Source organism: Spea bombifrons, chromosome 2 (genome assembly GCF_027358695.1).
Source record: "Spea bombifrons isolate aSpeBom1 chromosome 2, aSpeBom1.2.pri, whole genome shotgun sequence".
In the NCBI taxonomy this organism is placed as follows: domain Eukaryota; kingdom Metazoa; phylum Chordata; class Amphibia; order Anura; family Pelobatidae; genus Spea; species Spea bombifrons.
The window spans coordinates 99370212-99390632 of record NC_071088.1 but is presented as its reverse complement, the minus strand read 5'-3'; the positions used below and the strand labels follow the sequence as shown (position 1 = coordinate 99390632).

Here is a 20421-nt window from a genome sequence, read left to right as displayed (position 1 = left end):
ATTCAAAACATTTCCTTATAAACTCTACAACTGTTTAGAGTTAGTTGCACCTGCACCATTGCTTTCTGTTCTATGAACCCTTTATTTCTTGAACTGTCACTGTCAGGAGAACCTTTGTAACTGCTACACAAAGAATAGCACATTCAGAAATAAAGAGAGGCATTCTTCTTTTCCTTTGAATGGTTTTTAGCTTCTTCTGAATATCTTAGCTTTGAGCACCGTATGTGAAAAGTCAGAAGGGTGTCAATTAAATGCCATCCTATACCGGGCTACAGCTACAGTCCTTAAAAAGATACACTAACGTATTTCCTGTAAGTTATCTGCAGTTAAGTACCATGTCCATTGTACATATTTCTCCTCATTATCTATTACAATGTGTCTATATTAATATAAATGTGCAAACCTTTCCAGAAAGAGTTCGCTGATGCAGCGCTAACAGCCACTGAGTGCATTTTACACAAATGTGAATGTTAAGTGGATTATTTCTCATTGCCAGACAGTAACACAATTAAAAATAATGAAGCCTTTGACTATCTTTTACTATATCGTGATTTTTACTTCAGTGCTTACGTTCTTAAAATATTATATAGATGAAAGGTAGGAAGGTAGTATAGCATGGGGCCTGTTGAAGCACAGAGACCGTACAATGTTTGTTAGGCCTGGTCCTCTGAATATAGCCTCATTCTTGGTATGTACAAGTGCACATGTGAAGACCACCAGTAACAATGGTTGGGGTGGTTAGGCTTTTAATGCACACACAAGTAGGAGAGGCCACCTGTCTTTCATATATCTAACAAGTGTAGCATTTACCTGCATGTTAGGTTGTGGGGAGGACCATAGATGACCATAGAGATTGTGGGGTCTGTGGAGTTCACTTAACTAAGAGGGTATGTGGATAAGGGCTTATAAAGAGGAAGGTATACTATAGAAGTGAAGAAAACTGAGCTAAAATGGAGACGATAAGGCTAAACTAAACAGAACAGGAGTGTATTCGTACTGTTCTGATTTGGGCCCAGTCTCTTCCCTCTATTTCCTATTTACATTGGTCTGGCAAATCAGTCTCATGCTAATTTTAGCTTGACACTTTCAGAAGGTTCTTGTCTATCGTGATTCTTCTCTCTTGTTTCTAGATACCACCCCATTTATACTCCTTGCATATGCACTGCTACCTTCATGTGCTTCTCGTGCCACATGAGCCCGCTCACTCTTTTTATTGTGTCTGTATTTCTCCACACACAGCCTCTGTTTCTGTCTTACCAATTCTTTTGGCTTTGGCTTGTTTTGGCCTACATAGAGAAGGAAGTTCCATCTGCCATTTATAATTTTTGGCTTTAACACTGCTGCTTACAACCTTAACCAAACCTTGGCCTGCATACCTGACCTTCTGTGCATTGCCCTTAGCTTGCCAAGTATAACTTCTGTCATCCAGTTTTCTTATATTTAATTAATGTTATTCTACTTAACACATGTTCCTGGCTTGCAACACATATATTTAAATCTCAGCCATCTTGATTTTTCTTTATGTGCACAATGAACAAATAAAAATACAATATAATATAATAATATATATATAATATAATAATACAACAAACTGTGAGTGTGTTTGTAATAAGGTTAATCCAGCCTTGTGAAATTAAAATATATAGCAGCATGGCATAAATGGCAAACACAATGTACACATAGGTAATCAACATTAAAGCATAGGAACCATAGCACAGGAGGAGAGTTGTGCCTTTGACAAAAGGCACAACCTGACAACCTTACAACACACCTGTCTACATCTGCTGTTATTTTACAAGCACCCATCCTCATTAGCCAATTAAAGGCTGGCTAGGGCAGAGATGAGAAGCTGTCCAATAATAGTTACATGGCCAAAAGTTTATAATCTCCTTTTAAAAGGATTTTGTTTCCTCCACCACAGTGGGACCATTACATACATCCCCTACATCCATAGGATGATCCATATACTGTTCATCCCAAGGGCAATATGCTAAATCTAAATCTACCCTGATGATTATATGATCATGCATAATGCCTCTGTTATGGATGAAGCTCCACTGGATTTCAGTTTTGTAGAGGCACAGGTAAGACTCAGGAACAACCAGCTACGGCTATAGCTAAGTAGAGCAAGTGCAATGAATGCAGCTGTTGTCCAGAAATGTTATGGTATGGTACCTTTAGGCATAACACTTTTTTAACCCTGTTTTTAGGAAAATAAAGCATTGGCTAACCTCAACATCAAGAAATCTCATTAAAATAGCAGTCTGTAATTTATGACATCATGAATGTCTGCTTCATACATTAAAAAAAGAGCATAATTTCCTTTTTTCTGCATTTTAGTTCAACAATTGCAAACGGTGGGCAATTGTGCCATCTAGTGGTAAAAACTCATAGTTACTCCATAGTTGCCTTTTATAATGTAAAAGGGCTAGTGGGATGCATGTTATTATCAGTAATCATTTAGAAGCAAAACTGTCAATTGAATGCCAATTGTAGCTTTCTTATACTCTTTGAATGTACGTACTGTAAGAGGACCTGCATACATTGAAGCTAATAAAAGATAATAATAATCATCATCATCAAGGGTCCTACATTTTTCATATATATTTAATAACTAACCTCATTTTATTAAGGGACTGGTTTACTTTACACATCATGTTCCAAAATTACTCAAGAAACCTGACAATTAGTAGAGATTAATAATAGGTTGAAATCAACCTACATATGTAAAAAAAAAAAAAAAGGTTTTAAAAAATCATATAGACTGATTTCTTATTTAATATGAATTTATAATAAGTAACAGTTATACGTTAAGCTCAATACCTTGGAACGGATCCAATTACCCCTATAGAAAAAAAAAAAAAAAGATACATCCTCCTTCCTGAATGAATTCCCATTTATGTTTCACCACTCAACAACTTTTCTTCATCAAAGTACTGAAAAATTATGGTTTCCTAGAATGTCTGTCTTTTTCTGGGTTAGTACAGAAAAAAAAATACCTCCAACAGTTGGATTGAATAGAAGGTGTAAAACTGCTTCCAACCTCCTTCCTGCAATAGTCAAGGACAGACATTCTCTTTTTGTGAAGCGCATTTGGGAAAACTCAAATCCTGCCTGTCCCTGGCAATGATATGTGCGGGCCGCAGCAATTCTGGGTTAAGAAAATAAAGAAGTATATTGCCATTTTTAGAAAAGACATATAGTTTCTACTAAAAGTGGCTAGTATTCTGTATATAAAAATTAGAATGGGCAACGCTGTGTCAAAGATATTTCACCCTATTAAGACATATTACATTGGTTTTCTTGTAATTTGTAATAAGTACAATAATACGTAATGTTGCATAGTGAGCAATTGCTATTTAGTCCCTTATATCTGAATTTGGATCCGTTAGCCAAGAATTTTGGCTGTCGTCTCTTCCTCATGGCAAAAAGCATAGCAGTCTGTTCTCCCTGTGATAAATAGATAAGGTCTTTAAAATTCTCTGTCTGTGCTGATTTTTTTTTTTTATTCAGGTCATGAGGTTTGCAGCTTATAGCGATAATCATCATCTTAAATAGTCAATTATTTGATATACTATTGCTCTCCATTCACAAAAGGTTAGTTACTGCTTGGAGCAAATCTGTGATAATGCAGAGTTCAAACAACATACATTTATGTCTCAAATGCTCATTTTCTGTGGGTTTTTTTTTTTTTTTGCTTTTTATTCTCAGTCTTTCTTTGAAGCCTTAGAAATCTTTGATGTGCTTGGAACTAGCATGGTCACTGAACTATATATATATATATATATATATATATATATATATATATATATATATCAATTTCATAAGACTCCCTACAAACAGAATCAGCTGGAGCTGACTGGTACATATTGTGGATTTTCATATATATATATATATAATATATAATACAATTGAGGGGCTGGTCCACCTCAATTATTACTTCTGTTATATACCCCACCCCTTGTAGATTGTAAGCTTATGTAGGCAAGGCTCTTCTCACCTTTTAATGTCAGCCCAGATTGCTATCCGATACACTATTTGTAATGTCACCACTGGACTGGAATTCCTACTACTTTTCCACTTTGCAAACTAATTGTTTTTGTTATATAAACAGTATGCAATCGGGTGCATAATACTGTTTGGTATGCTAATACATAATTAATAACACTTCACCATTATTGTCTGAATTGGCCGCTTGAGTAAAAATTGCATTTTGTTTTCTATTAAGGTAACAGAAATTAAAGAAAAACTAAAGGTTTCACAGAAATTCTGGTCAACGTTGCCACAGAGCATTTGCAAAGAAGAGAGGATAACTGGAAGATTACCGAATGAAGAGGAATGCTGGAATGGACACAGTAAAGCAAGGTAGCTATATATATATATATATATATATATATATATATATATATATATATATATATATATATATATATATATATAAAATTGACTATAAAAAATGTGATATGATTTTTACTAATTGTATATCCAAATAGATATATTCTCTAAAGCGCCGGTCATTGTTTTTGCTCAATAAGCATTTTTAAAGGTTTTAGGGAGCACTGGAAGTGTGTGGAATTTCTGGACTTATATGAACTACAAAGTTCCAGAAACCATGATGTAATACATTTGCCTTTGACATCATTAGGCTACACACAGCATGCAGTGTCAGGTGGAGATTGATGCTATACTTGTTCCATAGGCTTGAGATCTACCTGCAAGTTGGTGTTCCATTGTAAATTGTATGCCTAAATGTGGTAGAGTACAGCAATATTTCACAGTAAAGTGACTTAAAAGCTAGTCCTAAGTGTTTTGGGAAACATTCCATGCTATTTTTTCTTGAATCATATCCCTTCTCTGACTGCTTCCTGGCCAGTCACCACTTGCACGATAAATCACTCTCATCACGTATCCTTTTTCCATGTATACCTTTTACCTAAATAAGAAGGTCAAACTTAATGAGGCTTTGTCTAGTCTGAGCGAGCGGATTGGTACCGAAAATTGGAAATGTCACTTATCAACATGCATTAATCTTAAAATTCAAGTTTGCATTGTGCAGAGTTGATTTTGTGCCCTGTCATTTGGAAGCGATTTATATGCACTTTTCTATTTCTGTATCTCTTTCGGCATTAAGTAACACTGAATAGTTAATATACGTGAAAGCATAATTCAACAGCTTTGCAAACGTAAAATGGATGGATTGCATAGCACTTAACATAATAATATCTCAGAACCCATAAATGGTACATTTTGTATTTAAAAAAAAAAAATATGCTGCATACAAATTGAGGCAATTGACAAAGCGTCAAACTATGAGAGAAGAGAAATGAGAGCAGACTACCGGCTGCTGTTTATCGTGAGATGTATACGGTATGACGGTGCCCTGAAACGGAAGTGAAGTTTCTAAAATAAGTGCAAAAACAGTCAATGTCAAATATGTATAGTACATTTGAGTTTGAGATTTTATACAAGCACCCAGGGCTGATTTTCCCAAACAAGCCGTGTCAGGTAACCGGATTTTGGGCCAGCCAGTTATCAGTTGGCTTAGGTTCCCTACTTGCTTATTGATGTCCCATGAACATTAATGTCTCGTACATACTGATGAATCTCTAGCTGAGTTGCAGGGAAATACAGTGATGTTCTTTATCTGCAATCCTTGCCAGGTCTTGCCAAAAATGAACCAAAATAGCAATGTAACTATTAGACTTGGGCACCAGGGGGCTCTTCGTGTTCGTCTTCGTGCTCGTCTTCGGGGAAAAAAAAACCTTCGTATTCTGCGAATATTCGCCCGTTCCTGTCTTCTCTTCGGGCGAATATTCGCGGACATTCTTCGTGCTCGTTTAATCTTCGTTTTCTTCCCGGTTGCCTAGCAGGGGTTAATACGGGGTTAACAACACATCGGAGCAGCAGCAGCTGCCGTGAAGGAACGTGTGTGCAACTCTATTGGTCGTTTCGGCAGGGGGCTGGTCTGGCATCAACTAGTGAATTGCAGAACGCACTTCATTTGTTGATGGCAGGCCAGCCCCCTGCCGAAACGACCAATAGAGTTGCACACACGTACTGAGGTGTACTGTACACAAAATGACCTAGAGACAAATGCTCCAAGGAACTTGGCCTCCGTTTATCATACACAATCACACATCCATAGATGTTTAATAAAAGAATAGGGATTATTTTACATTTTTAAATTGATTTTGGACCACTTGTAATACATGCCTAACATTTGCTACCTATTTACAATGGCATACTTTGCAACAACCCAACTTTTACTGGACAGGACTGGAAAAAAGCAGGACTGTCCACCAAAATCTTGGGTGTGTTGGCAGGTATGCGGATGGAAAAATGTTGGACAAGAACTAAAAAATAGCTTAGGGTTAATGTACGGTTATGTTTAAGATTAGTAGCAGTGCACTGCTTTGGTTAAAGATGTATTATGTCTAAATAATAATTTAATTTTAATTTTAATGGTTTTTTTAAAAAAAATTAGGGGTTTATTTAAATGTATTTTAAAGTTAGATTTATTATTTAGTACTTTATTATATTTATTTAATGTTTATACTAGTGCTACCTACCGAGCTATAACTACCAACGTGTATTTGCATACCTAGTTTAGCTAAATTAGATGGGACAGGACTGGAAAAAAGCAGGACTGTCCCTGAAAAAGTTGGGTCTGTTGGCAGGTATGTGGATGGAAAAATGTTATAGTATGAAGTGTGAGTTATAGCGTTAATGCTAGTGAGTGTAGAAATGAAGGCCAGGACAAATAACAAGAGGAAAGGTCCTTGTGATTTGTGCATTGTACGTGTATGTGTTATGTGTGTTATGTGTGTTGTCACTTGTCACTGGGTTATATGTGTTATGTGTGTTATGTGTTATGTCACTGTGTTATTTGTGTTATTGTGTGTGTTATGTTTGGTTGGTTGGTTGTGTATCAGAAGGAAAATAATGAAATGGAAATGGAAATGGAAAAGGAAATGGAAAAGGCGAATGAGTGGGCAATTGGCAACCCACTCACCTGTTTCACCCCAGAGCAAAGCATCCAAACACTGTCAGTCCTAGACGTTTGGCAGCAGACTTCCAGAGCTCAGACACAAGGCCCTAGCGTAAGCTGGCCACTCCGGCGGAGGTAGCAGGCGTTGCCACACCGCAAACAGACGCAGCCAGAGGGGAGAAACTGCCCTTACCACTAGGGACATTTTGGGCATGACTCTAGCCAGGAAGCGAACTGGCAGAGAAGAGATGCTGGCACCACCACCACCAGCAGCAGCATTGAAAAATGGGAAAGGCGAATGAATGGGCAATTGGCGACCCACTCACCTGTTTCACCCCAGGGCAAAGCACCCAAACACTGTCAGTCTTAGACGTTTGGCAGCAGACTTCCAGAGCTCAGACACAAGGCCCTAGCGTAAGCTGGCCACTCCGGCGGAGGTAGCAGGCGTTGCCACACCGCAGACAGAGGCAGCCAGGGGGGAGAAACTGCCCTTACCATTAGGGACATTTGATTCATGACACTAGCCAGGAAGCAAACTGGCAGAGAAGAGACACTGGCACCACCACCAGCAGCAGCAGCAGCAGAATTGGGAAAGGCGAATGAGTGGGCAATTGGCGACCCACTCACCTGTTTCACCCCAGGGCAAAGCACCCAAACACTGTCAGTCCTAGACGTTTGGCAGCGGACTTCCAGAGCTCAGACACAAGGCCCTACCGTAAGCTGGCCACTCCGGCGGAGGTAGCAGGCGTTGCCACACCGCAGACAGAGGCAGCCAGGGGGGAGAAACTGCCCTTACCATTAGGGACATTTGATTCATGACACTAGCCAGGAAGCGAACTGGCAGAGAAGAGACACTGGCACCACCACCAGCAGCAGCAGCAGCAGAATTGGGAAAGGCGAATGAGTGGGCAATTGGCGACCCACTCACCTGTTTCACCCCAGGGCAAAGCACCCAAACACTGTCAGTCTTAGACGTTTGGCAGCAGACTTCCAGAGCTCAGACACTAGGCCCTAGCGTAAGCTGGCCACTCCGGCGGAGGTAGCAGGCGTTGCCACACCGCAAACAGACGCAGCCAGAGGGGAGAAACTGCCCTTACCACTAGGGACATTTTGGGCATGACACTAGCCAGGAAGCGAACTGGCAGAGAAGAGATGCTGGCACCACCACCACCAGCAGCAGCAAAATTGGGAAAGGCGAATGAGTGGGCAATTGGCGACCCACTCACCTGTTTCACCCCAGGGCAAAGCACCCAAACACTGTCAGTCTTAGACGTTTGGCAGCAGACTTCCAGAGCTCAGACACTAGGCCCTAGCGTAAGCTGGCCACTCCGGCGGAGGTAGCAGGCGTTGCCACACCGCAAACAGACGCAGCCAGAGGGGAGAAACTGCCCTTACCACTAGGGACATTTTGGGCATGACACTAGCCAGGAAGCGAACTGGCAGAGAAGAGATGCTGGCACCACCACCACCAGCAGCAGCAAAATTGGGAAAGGCGAATGAGTGGGCAATTGGCGACCCACTCACCTGTTTCACCCCAGGGCAAAGCACCCAAACACTGTCAGTCTTAGACGTTTGGCAGCAGACTTCCAGAGCTCAGACACTAGGCCCTAGCGTAAGCTGGCCACTCCGGCGGAGGTAGCAGGCGTTGCCACACCGCAGACAGAGGCAGCCAGGGGGGAGAAACTGCCCTTACCATTAGGGACATTTGAGGCATGACACTAGCCAGGAAGCGAACTGGCAGAGAAGAGACACTGGCACCACCACCAGCAGCAGCAGCAGCAGCAGCATTGGAAAAGGCGAATGAGTGGGCAATTGACGACCCGCTCACCTGTTTCACCCCAGGGCAAAGCATCCAAACACTGTCAGTCCTTGGCGTTTGGGAGCGGACTTCCAGAACTCAGACACAAGGCCCTAGCGTAAGCTGGCTACATTGGCGGAGGTAGCAGGCGTTGCCACACCGCAGCAAGTGCAACCAGGGGGGAGAAACTGCCCTTACCATAAGGGACATTTGAAGCATGACACTAGCCAGGAAGCGAACTGGCAGAGAAGAGATGCTGGCACCACCACCAGCAGCAGCAGCAGCAGCAGCAGCATTGGAAAAGGCAAATGAGTGGGCAATTGACGACCCGCTCACCTGTTTCACCCCAGGGCAAAGCATCCAAACACTGTCAGTCCTTGGCGTTTGGGAGCGGACTTCCAGAACTCAGACACAAGGCCCTAGCGTAAGCTGGCTACATTGGCGGAGGTAGCAGGCGTTGCCACACCGCAGCAAGTGCAACCAGGGGGGAGAAACTGCCCTTACCATAAGGGACATTTGAAGCATGACACTAGCCAGGAAGCGAACTGGCAGAGAAGAGATGCTGGCACCACCACCAGCAGCAGCAGCAGCATTGGAAAAGGCAAATGAGTGGGCAATTGACGACCCGCTCACCTGTTTCACCCCAGGGCAAAGCATCCAAACACTGTCAGTCCTTGGCGTTTGGGAGCGGACTTCCAGAACTCAGACACAAGGCCCTAGCGTAAGCTGGCTACATTGGCGGAGGTAGCAGGCGTTGCCACACCGCAGCAAGTGCAACCAGGGGGGAGAAACTGCCCTTACCATAAGGGACATTTAAGGCATGACACTAGCCAGGAAGCGAACTGGCAGAGAAGAGACACTGGCACCACCACCAGCAGCAGCAGCAGCAGCAGCATTGGAAAAGGAGAATGCGTGGGCAATTGACGACCCGCTCACCTGTTTCACCCCAGGGCAAAGCATCCAAAAACTGTCAGTCCTTGGCGTTTGGGAGCGGACTTCCAGAACTCAGACACAAGGCCCTAGCGTAAGCTGGCTACATTGGCGGAGGTAGCAGGCGTTGCCACACCGCAGCAAGTGCAACCAGGGGGGAGAAACTGCCCTTACCATAAGGGACATTTAAGGCATGACACTAGCCAGGAAGCGAACTGGCAGAGAAGAGACACTGGCACCACCACCAGCAGCAGCAGCAGCAGCATTGGAAAAGGCGAATGAGTGGGCAATTGACGACCCGCTCACCTGTTTCACCCCAGGGCAAAGCATCCAAAAACTGTCAGTCCTTGGCGTTTGGGAGCGGACTTCCAGAACTCAGACACAAGGCCCTAGCGTAAGTTGGCTACATTGGCGGAGGTAGCAGGCGTTGCCACACCGCAGCAAGTGCAACCAGGGGGGAGAAACTGCCCTTACCATAAGGGACATTTAAGGCATGACACTAGCCAGGAAGCGAACTGGCAGAGAAGAGACACTGGCACCACCACCAGCAGCAGCAGCAGCAGCATTGGAAAAGGCGAATGAGTGGGCAATTGACGACCCGCTCACCTGTTTCACCCCAGGGCAAAGCATCCAAAAACTGTCAGTCCTTGGCGTTTGGGAGCGGACTTCCAGAACTCAGACACAAGGCCCTAGCGTAAGCTGGCTACATTGGCGGAGGTAGCAGGCGTTGCCACACCGCAGCAAGTGCAACCAGGGGGGAGAAACTGCCCTTACCATAAGGGACATTTAAGGCATGACACTAGCCAGGAAGCGAACTGGCAGAGAAGAGACACTGGCACCACCACCAGCAGCAGCAGCAGCAGCAGCATTGGAAAAGGCGAATGAGTGGGCAATTGACGACCCGCTCACCTGTTTCACCCCAGGGCAAAGCATCCAAAAACTGTCAGTCCTTGGCGTTTGGGAGCGGACTTCCAGAACTCAGACACAAGGCCCTAGCGTAAGCTGGCTACATTGGCGGAGGTAGCAGGCGTTGCCACACCGCAGCAAGTGCAACCAGGGGGGAGAAACTACCCTCTCCATTAGGGACATTTAAGGCATGACACTAGCCAGGAAGCGAACTGGCAGAGAAGAGACGCTGGCACCACCACCACCAGCAGCAGCAGCAGCATTGGAAAAGGCAAATGAGTGGGCAATTGACGACCCGCTCACCTGTTTCACCCCAGGGCAAAGCATCCAAAGACTGTCAGTCCTTGGCGTTTGGGAGCAGACTTCCAGAACTCAGACACTAGACCCTAGCGTAAATTGGCTACACCGGCGGAGGTAGCAGGCATTGCCACACCGCAGCAAGTGCAACCAGGGGGAGAAACTACCCTCTCCATTAGGGACATTTGAGGCATGATTTCAGCCAGGAAGCGAACTGGCAAAAGATGCTGGCACCACCACCAGCAGCACCGTTGGAAAAGGAAAAAGGTGAATGAGTGGGCAATTGACGACCCGCTCACCTGTTTCACCCCAGGGCAAAGCATGAAAGTCTGTCAGTCCATGGCGTTTGGGAGCGGACTTCCAGAACTCAGACACTAGGCCCTAGCGTAAATTGGCTACACCGGCGGAGGTAGCAGACGTTGCCACACCGCAAACACGTGCAACCAGGGGGAGAAACTACCTTAAACATTACAGATAACAAAAATTAACTTTCCAAGCTAAGAGCTGGGTAACCCAACTTGGGCAGATTGAATTTAAGGAAGGCAATCTGCTCCATCAGATGAGGTGCCATGCGTGAGCGCTGTGGACTCAGTATGTTTCCAGTCATAGAAAACACGCGCTCACTTTGAACAGTGACATGATAGTAGCTGCTGCGCAACCCATGAGAGTGCAGGCCACACACTCTTCTTTTCATCCCAGTAGCTAAGAGGATCAACATTAGGCGCAGAAGGAACTTCACAGAGGTAAAGTTTGACCATTTCAGCAGCACTACTCTCCTTTCTGCTGCTAGCTCTGTCAGATGGTCCAACTATACTCCCAAGTGCCTCTTCCCAAAACGCAGCTGCTCCACTCAGCTGTGTTGTACTGCTTGTGGCACTGCTGCTGATGCTGCTGCTAGGAGTAGCAGACCACATCATCTCTTCCTCCTCCTGCACCTCTCCCTCCTCGGACAGCATTCCCATTTTACGCTGCCAGTCACGCACCTTGTTGACCAATTGCTCCCGGTAGCTACTGAGAACATTAAATTTCAAAGCCAGCTTTCCCTTAATTCTTGGATCGCAAAGGCACGCTAGCATCATTTCGGGACTCTCTTCCATTCGTTTGCGAAGGTGTACTTTTAGCAGATCCTTCAGCTTCCTGACTATGGCTGCTACGTCAGGATGTAGAGTGCCACCTTGAACAGCCTCACGGTTTCCAAGGAACACATCCATCTTGCTGCCTAGATGGGAGAACACTGGGATTACCTGGGCCAGACTGGCAGTGTTTGAGCTTAAATTTTCTGTGGCATCCCTGAATGGTTTAAGGACTGCCACTAGCTGGGCGATCACTGTCCAATCCTCCCTATTCAATGGAGAGGTAATCCCAATATTGTGCTCTGAGGCAAGATTATGGATTGCCCTCTGCTGCTCCAAAATCCTCTCAAACATGTCTAACGTGGAGTTCCACCGTGTACTGACATCCTGACGTAGGCAGTGTACGGGAAGACCTGACCTCTCTTGCTCTTCCCTCAAAAGTTGGCTAGCCTTAACACTATGGTGAAAGTGCCCAGCGATCTTTCTGCAGCGGGACAGAACTACTGCTGCCACATTAGTTCCTTCTGACATTGCTGCCTTCACTACAAGATGGATGATGTGGGCTGCACAGCGCACACCAACAATATGACCATCTCGCAGCGCTTTCACCATATTGGCACCTCCGTCAGTTACCACAAAACCAACTTCAACATTGGTGCCCGCCTCTGCTCCCACCCAAAGGCTAAACATTTTCCTCATCGCATGCAGAATGTTTTGGGAAGTGTGCTTTTCATCCATCACTTCTGCATGGAGAAGGAAAGATCGGTAGCCTGCTGCAGCAGCTTCCTTAGACACACCGGGCTGCCACCAGTGTGCTGTCAAAGAAAGAAAGGCATGCTGGCCACTAGGTGCACTCCACAAATCTGTAGTGAAATGAACAGACTGACCAGCAGCCTTGGAAAGCTCCTCTTTCACTGCTGCAACACAGGACCGATACAATGAGGGGACAATGTTCCTGCTGAAAGTGGAACGTGACGGAACTGTATATTGTGGAGCCACAGCCGCCATCAATTGTTTGAAAGGCTCCCCTTCGATCATAGAGAAGGATGCCCCTCCAACAGCAATGAACTGACCAATCAGTCGCGTTACTTTATTGGCCTGCTGTTTGGGCATTGACCTTTTGGATTGGAATGCCACAAATTGTTCCAGGGTGGGCTGGACATGCAGTGCTCCAACCTGCCTTGGTCTCTGGCTGCCAGCACTAGTTGCTGCTGCTGCTGCTGCTGCTGCTGCTATTGGCTCAGAAGAAGAAGCTGTTGGGGTTTTTCCACGGCCACCAGCTATGCTGCCTGCACTAAGTTTTACCTCTGCATCTTTCCCCAATAGCACAGCGTTGTGTTGAGTGCTGAGGTGATGCTTCATGCTAGCACTGGTAAAATGGCCAGACACTTTCCCTCTGCTTATTAGCTTCCCACAATGTTTGCACTTTCCATAGCGCCCTTCTTCAACATTTTCAAAGTGCTCCCAAATTGGGGCGCGCATAGCCTTGGAGTGTGCCTTGGGTGCTGCTCTTACTGCTCGGGGTGGATGAACAGAGGCAGAACTAGTGGTGGTGGGACTGGTGGTAACAGTACTGGCCATAGTGGGACTGCTAATTGCTTTAGATTTGCTAGGTTTTGCTGCTGCTGCTGCTGGTGGTGGTGATGGTGATGATCGTAGCGGAGAAGGTGGAGGCTCAGGGGAAAATTGTGCACTAGTCATTTGGACACTGCTCCCTGAGGAATCTGATTCCTGAGCACTCATCTCCTCTACTTCCTCTGGCTCATAGTCTAGCTCTTCATTAGCCAGATCGAATGGAATTCCTGCTAGGCTGGAGCTAAGACTGATATCGTCGTGAGACTCGTGACTAGTAGTAGTGCGAGCAGGAAGAATAGACTCTGCACTTGGCCTCTCAGTCTCAGGCTCCTCTGCTACCTCGCTAGGTGGAGTTCCACTATGTGTAGCCCTCTCTCTAACTGTCTTTACAAAAATTTTGTAAGGACTTGGTGGCTTGCTAGAGGTACTAGGAGGACATGGCGTGGCGGTACCAGTGGGAACAGTAGGCGCAGCACTAGTGGTGGTAGAGGCGGGGGTGGTGGTGGTGGTGGTTTTCCCTACAAAGGAATGAGATCGCTTTGGTTTGGGACCCCTCTGAGTCTTGCTGCTAATTTGGCTCTGCTTGGTACCTTGCATGCTGCTGGTGGATGGGGAAGATGCTGCTTGGGGCAAAAGGCACTTCTTTTTAGTCACTGGGCTGGTACTACTTGTGCTACCCTTTAACTTTGAACGTGCTTCTGGTGCTTTAGGCTTTCCGTAAAAAACCATAGAGCTTGTGGGCCTAGCCGCACTACTACTGCCTGCTTTTGGTGCCTTTCCTTTACTTGATGATCCTTCAAGCAATGCTTCCCCAAATGATAAGCGAGAGCTTGGCCTACTTGGCCGACTAGACTGACGCAAAGGCTGCATCTTAGAGCTGGTGGTGGTGCTGGTGGTGGTGCTGGTGGTGGTGGTGGTAGATGGAGCTTGTCCCTCCTTAGTCCCAAAAGGAGGATCCATTTCAAATTTTGTGTTGTGTGTGTAGTGTAGTGTAGTGTAGTGTTTAAAAAACTATAAAAAAAAAATAAAAAAATAAAAATAAAAAAAAGGAAAAACGAATTAAAGACAAAAAAATTAGAGGAAGTTCTCTTCAGTGCTACTGCTTAAAAAGTAAAACTATGCACTACTGCACTGTGCTGTGTGCAATCTGCCAAAATCCTAAAGTTATTTAAATTATTAACTCAAGATTAACTATTTAATAACTAGCAGTATTTTATTTTTAATTTGAATTTACACGGGCCTAAGAGCTTAGCCTACTACTATGCTAGCCTAAAGCTATATTTCCTTACTATAAGTCTACCTCTAGGCAGACGCTCTCAAACCCACTAAGCTAAAGTGAGGTTAAATCAGATTCAGTATATGATTTATTAATTAATATTAAGTTATATAATATTAATAGATTAGAACTAATGTACTTATATATTATGTATTATAGATAGAAGAATATAGATTATGAATTAGAATTTAGAATTAGAATTACTTATATTATAGATTATGAATTAGAATATTATTATTTATAATATATTATAGATTAAGATTAAAGAAGATTAGAATTATTTTAGTACTACAGCTAGTAGCTTGAAGCTTTGCTTAGTACAGCTCGTCACAGTCAATTTTTCTTGAAAAGAATAAGAAATAAAATAAAATGTCACAGCAAAACAGTTAGCTTCACTGCTTGCTGCACTCACTAGCCCAACAAGTTCACTTCACTGATGGACTGAGGTGAGCAAAACACTAAGGGTACTTTTAATAAAATTGAAATAAAATGTAAAATAAAGGAGAAAATCTTTGCAAAACAGTTAACGTCACTGCTTGCTGATCAAAAAAAAACACAGCACTTATGCGGCTGCACTCACTAGCCCAACAAGTTCACTTCACTGATGGACTGAGGTGAGCAAAACAAATGAAATAAAATGAAAGATTAATTAAGAAAAATTGACTTGGTCTCTTACTGTTGCTAAAACAAAGCACAAACTATAGAGCTGCAGCACCAGTACTAATAAGATTAGCTGAACTATACGCTAGTAGTAATTAATTAATATTATTACTTTTATTTATAGCTAATTTAATTAACTATTAAGACAAGAAAGAATTATAGAATTATTGATATTACTGATTTTAGATTAGACACTAGTAGATGTCTTGAATGTCTACAGTACACTCTACACTAGTATACTATTACTAACTATAACTGACAAATATATATATAAGTTTATAATGAATTCAATTATTAATTATATTAATTAATATTACTGATTTTAAATTAGACACTAGTAGATGAATGTCTACAGTACACGCTACACTAGTATACTATAGAATATATATATATATGACTGACAAATATATATATATATAATAATGAACTATTAAATTATAGATTCTATTAAATTATTATTTATAAATTCTATTTAATTTATTTAAGCAGGACAGGCAATAGGCACTAGTGCCAGCCCAGGGCAAGGGCACCCCAGTGCCACTAAGGCACTGGGTGCACTGTCAACTCAACAGCACTTACACTACAGTTGATGACAAATTATATAAAAAAAATTAAATTAATCAAATTATTATTATTAAATTAATTATATTAAGTAGCACTGAAGTGAGGATGAAGTACACTGTGAGAAAGGCTTACCAGTCTCACACAGAACAGAACAATCTCTCTCTGTAACGCTCGGATGCAGCACAGCAGTGTTGCCAAAGCAGTCACAGCGAAAAATGAATGGATCTCTCAGGCAAGCTCTGGTCTTATAAAGGCGCCTTCAGAATTCAAAAAACAGCAGCACAGGCATTGGACGAGACCCTTAGCGTTACGTCACAAGAGTGAGCTGATTGGACAGACGAGATCAGCTCACTCCTGTTTGAAATTTTGGCGGCTGCGCGGCAAAAACGAAGACGATCACGAAGAATCTTCGATTCTTCGTGGTTGTGAGTCTTCGTCTTCTCCTACGTTTTGCCGGCACTGTATTCTCTTCGGCGTGTCTTCGGAACGAACAAAAAAACGGCCTCTTCGTGCTCGTTTTCATGTTCGCCCGAAGACGAATGCGCAAGTCTAGTAACTATTATATAGTTCATCACCCAATATTATTAACCCCTTAAGGACAATGGGCAGTCCCTAAACCCATTGAAAACAATGCATTTTGAGCCCGTACAGGTACGGGCTTTGTCATTAAGGGGTTAAGTTATATTACTGTTGTTCAACTGATCTGATTTGACCAGGGACAGTCCTGACAAAGCAACCCACAAGTTTTCTAACCAATGTCCTTAAAGTTTGGGGAGCTATCTGTAGACACTAGTCATTGCCTGTTTCAATGAAACAACATTTGCACATAATGAGGGCAGATGGGATGTTCCTGGTTAAATACTGTATCATAAAAAGAATAAGCGATGGAATTGGTATCTCTAGAGGAGAGTAACTTAATGATATGTGAGCACTTCATGTTTCGAGCATTTATCATTACGTTAAGCACCTTAGCATATCTCTAAACTGTGTCTGTTATGATTCACTGGCAAAGGTCTTTTTAGCAGCAGTGTTGATTATATCTTGGTAATGGGATTGTTCAACTTGAAAAATGAAGCAGAAAATCAAAAACAAGCATACAAGATGAATAAAAAAAATCTTGTAAAACCAAGGGTAATAGCTACTGTTTATTTTTGCATTTCTCAGTGGAGTTGATAACAGTGACAACCCGTTAATACATTATGGCTTATAATACTAAAGCTAAACACTTGCAGTATATGTCCTAATAATATGAAGCATTTCATGTGTTTGTTCTACAAGAAGACTAGGGATTGGTGTTTGATGTGTTGTATTTCTGTATTATTCAATTAATAAAGAAAACATTTAACATCATTGTATAGATTTCTGTTAAAAAAGTAATGTTAGTTTCAATACAGTTTTAAATGTTCTACTACTGTTATGTGAACCTATTCTACTAGTCAAACATGCTATATTCTTGTATTGCTGCCTTTTGGAAATATATATATAGTCTGAGTCTGTAATATATGGCTTATAATACTAGATAATTATTTCCCTTTTTTCATTGGATGTTCTCTTGAAAATCAGTGTAAAGAATAGAAATGTTCAGGTGTGACCAGTGATCAGGGATACCTTGTTGGATAGATGCTTTTAGCAAACAGAGTCTTTTTCTTAATATTCTGAACATAATTGTTTGCAGGTATTTAGTTTAAACAAATGGAAGCTGAAATATATGGTAGGATCTAGGAAAACGAGCACGCCCTAATCATTTTTTCTTCCAAAGTTATTTCTCTTTTTCCTCAATTAGCCCTTTAAAGCATGCAATAACTATTAGCAATGAAACAATAAGGGAAGGCGAAATTTTTTTAATTAGAAGGAACAGTCAGTGATATCCTGAGAATAAATGTATAGGAAAAGTATCATTCCTGTCTTGCATATGTTTGAAATCTATTGCTGCACCCAGATATTTCATAGTATGTGTCTGTTTGCAGGGTTTCTTACTTCCGTGTCCTTACTTTGGAAGAACCTGAGATAACCAATTGATTTTAGTAATAGAAGTTCACCATAGTTTTACTTCAACATCTGGAAGTTGAGCTTATTAAATTTACTCTGGGTTTATTTGTCAGGTACCTTCCCGAAATAATGACGGATGGATTGATAAATCAGATCAATAATCCAGAGGTGGAGGTGGACATCACTAAGCCAGATACCTCTGTAAGGCAGCAAATCATGGCTCTTCGTGTTATGACAAACAAACTGAAGAACGCCTACCATGGCAATGATGTCAATTTTCAAGACACAAGTAAGATAATGACACAGACATGATGCTGGCCTCAGATATCTAGAAAACAAATTAGTAGGTTAGTCGAATGCGCATTATACACAACTGTGATGAACATTTCAGAGTTGGTTAGAAAACTAGTTAATTGGGACATTGAACACGCACCGAATTATTAGATATTAATCAATGTAGAAAAATATGCATAGCTTCATGGGTATAGCTGTTCCTGAGATTATTACTGGGCAAAAGCTATTAATCCCACCGTGTGGCAGGTCTCTTAATACTTCTTTATATGGCGCAGGTGCCTTGTGCACCAATATATTACTTAAAAGATAACATATGGCTTTTGTTTTTGTCTGAATTAGCCCTATAAATGTTGTTGTTTACTTATCAAATGTGTTTTTTTTCAAATACCTGTTAATGTTCATGTTATTTTTTTGAAAATATATCCCATTAGCAACGGAAACAATGTGTTTGACTTTGCATCAGAGCCAGCAGGGTTCAGTGGAGGGGCTGTGGTATATAAGAAGTGGTTCTAATTTATTGCACATTCCCCAAACATATCAGTCACAGCTTGTAGGTATAGAGTTTGCCATATCAAGGTTTTTAATTTTAGTATACGTGAGTAGTTCCGGATTTTTGTTTATTTACTTTTGATATATATTTCATTTTATACTAATTGCTAATGTATCTCCATCCTTTAATAATTTAGTAAAAAAAAAAAAAATAGTCAACATCATGTTTTAAGATGAAAATCAATATAGTAGCTTATTTTAATAAAACAGGCACACTACACACGTCCTATGTGTTCACTGAAAATAATATTATTTTTTAATAATTTACTTTTTATTTGTAGGTGAAGAAACGAGTGGTTCGGGAAGTGGAAGTGGCTGCAATGATGATATCTGCCCTACCGAGAATGACTTCTTTACCACAGAAGCACAACCTTTTGACTCGGACAGAAGAGAGGATGAATTTTCTGCAGCTCCACAGATGAGTCGATCACTTCCTGCACTCTCCATCTGTATGTTCGTGGCTCTAGAAGGATACATGAGATAATCTGGGAATTACTACAATAAGACTTTTTAGTTGTGAAAATAAGAAAACCATTTCCTTTTTTTTTTTTTTTTTTTTTTTACACTTTTGGCCAACGGACCATGACAAAACACTGACAATTTTCTACGTTCAAGTGGTTTCCTGATGTTATTTTTCCGCACTCTTGTTCAAGCCCCTTAATTTTGTAACATATTTCCAGTTCAATATATATTTTTTGTTTGCTTGAAATTATATTTGCAGAGCTTTATTGGTTCTCAGGTCAAAGTGATCAAAAACTGTCATTGTCACCAAAAAGTAAAACCTATTAAAATAAAACACAAGATAACGTCTGAAATCTAAACTGAGAGCAACGCAAGCCCTGCTTTAACAGCCAGGACATTCATTTTCCGTTTAATTATACCAACGTGTAACAAAATAATAAGCTAGTTGACCACTGCATTTGGGGAAAATAACCAAATTGTATATTTGAGAAATAAAAGAAATTTGGTTGTATTGAAGGTAGTCCTGAAAATAAGATACATTAAAAAAGGTGAGACCAAGATCAGTTTCAGCTGTTTATTCATCTAATTGTTAATTCAAACTTGATTTCCATAATCTGCAAAAAAAAGTTGTTTTAGTACTAGAATTGGGTATTATTTACGTTGAATAGTAAATTTGGGATCAATGTCTGTCTTAAATCTTATAATGTATTCATTTTGACAAGCTGATCAGAGCACAGATTGAGTACGTAAAATGATTGGGTCACAACTAATTAAACATGCCTTTAAAATAATGTACCTTAATCAGCGTCAAAGGGTATGCCTCAATTTGCATCTAAATAAAAATTAAGATGTTACAAGTAATTTGTTTTTCAAATAAAAACTAAGGAAACAACTTGCCATTTTATTTTATACAGACAAATCTTTATAACTTAATGAAATGGGGTAATGTATGGGCAGAGGCGTATCTAGGGTATGGCAGCTATGGCTCATGCCATAGGCGCCATTTGAAAGGGGGCGCCAGTGAGCGGCTTTCAAACGCCGTCTTTTTTTTTTTTTTTTT

The 20421-nt window shown here is 41.8% G+C and overlaps 1 protein-coding gene across 1 annotated transcript in view; it reads left to right on the top strand.

The window, feature by feature from the left end:
• The window catches only part of GPC6 (glypican 6), a 245333-nt gene extending 225361 nt beyond the window's left edge, over positions 1-19972 (top strand). The window contains exons 8-10 of the mRNA XM_053455371.1: positions 4229-4365; positions 18170-18345; positions 19181-19972. Coding sequence (XP_053311346.1) covers positions 4229-4365; positions 18170-18345; positions 19181-19383 — 516 coding nt within the window. The 3' untranslated portion in view covers positions 19384-19972. The remainder of the gene's footprint in view (positions 1-4228; positions 4366-18169; positions 18346-19180) is intronic.
• The last annotated feature ends 449 nt before the right edge of the window (positions 19973-20421 follow it).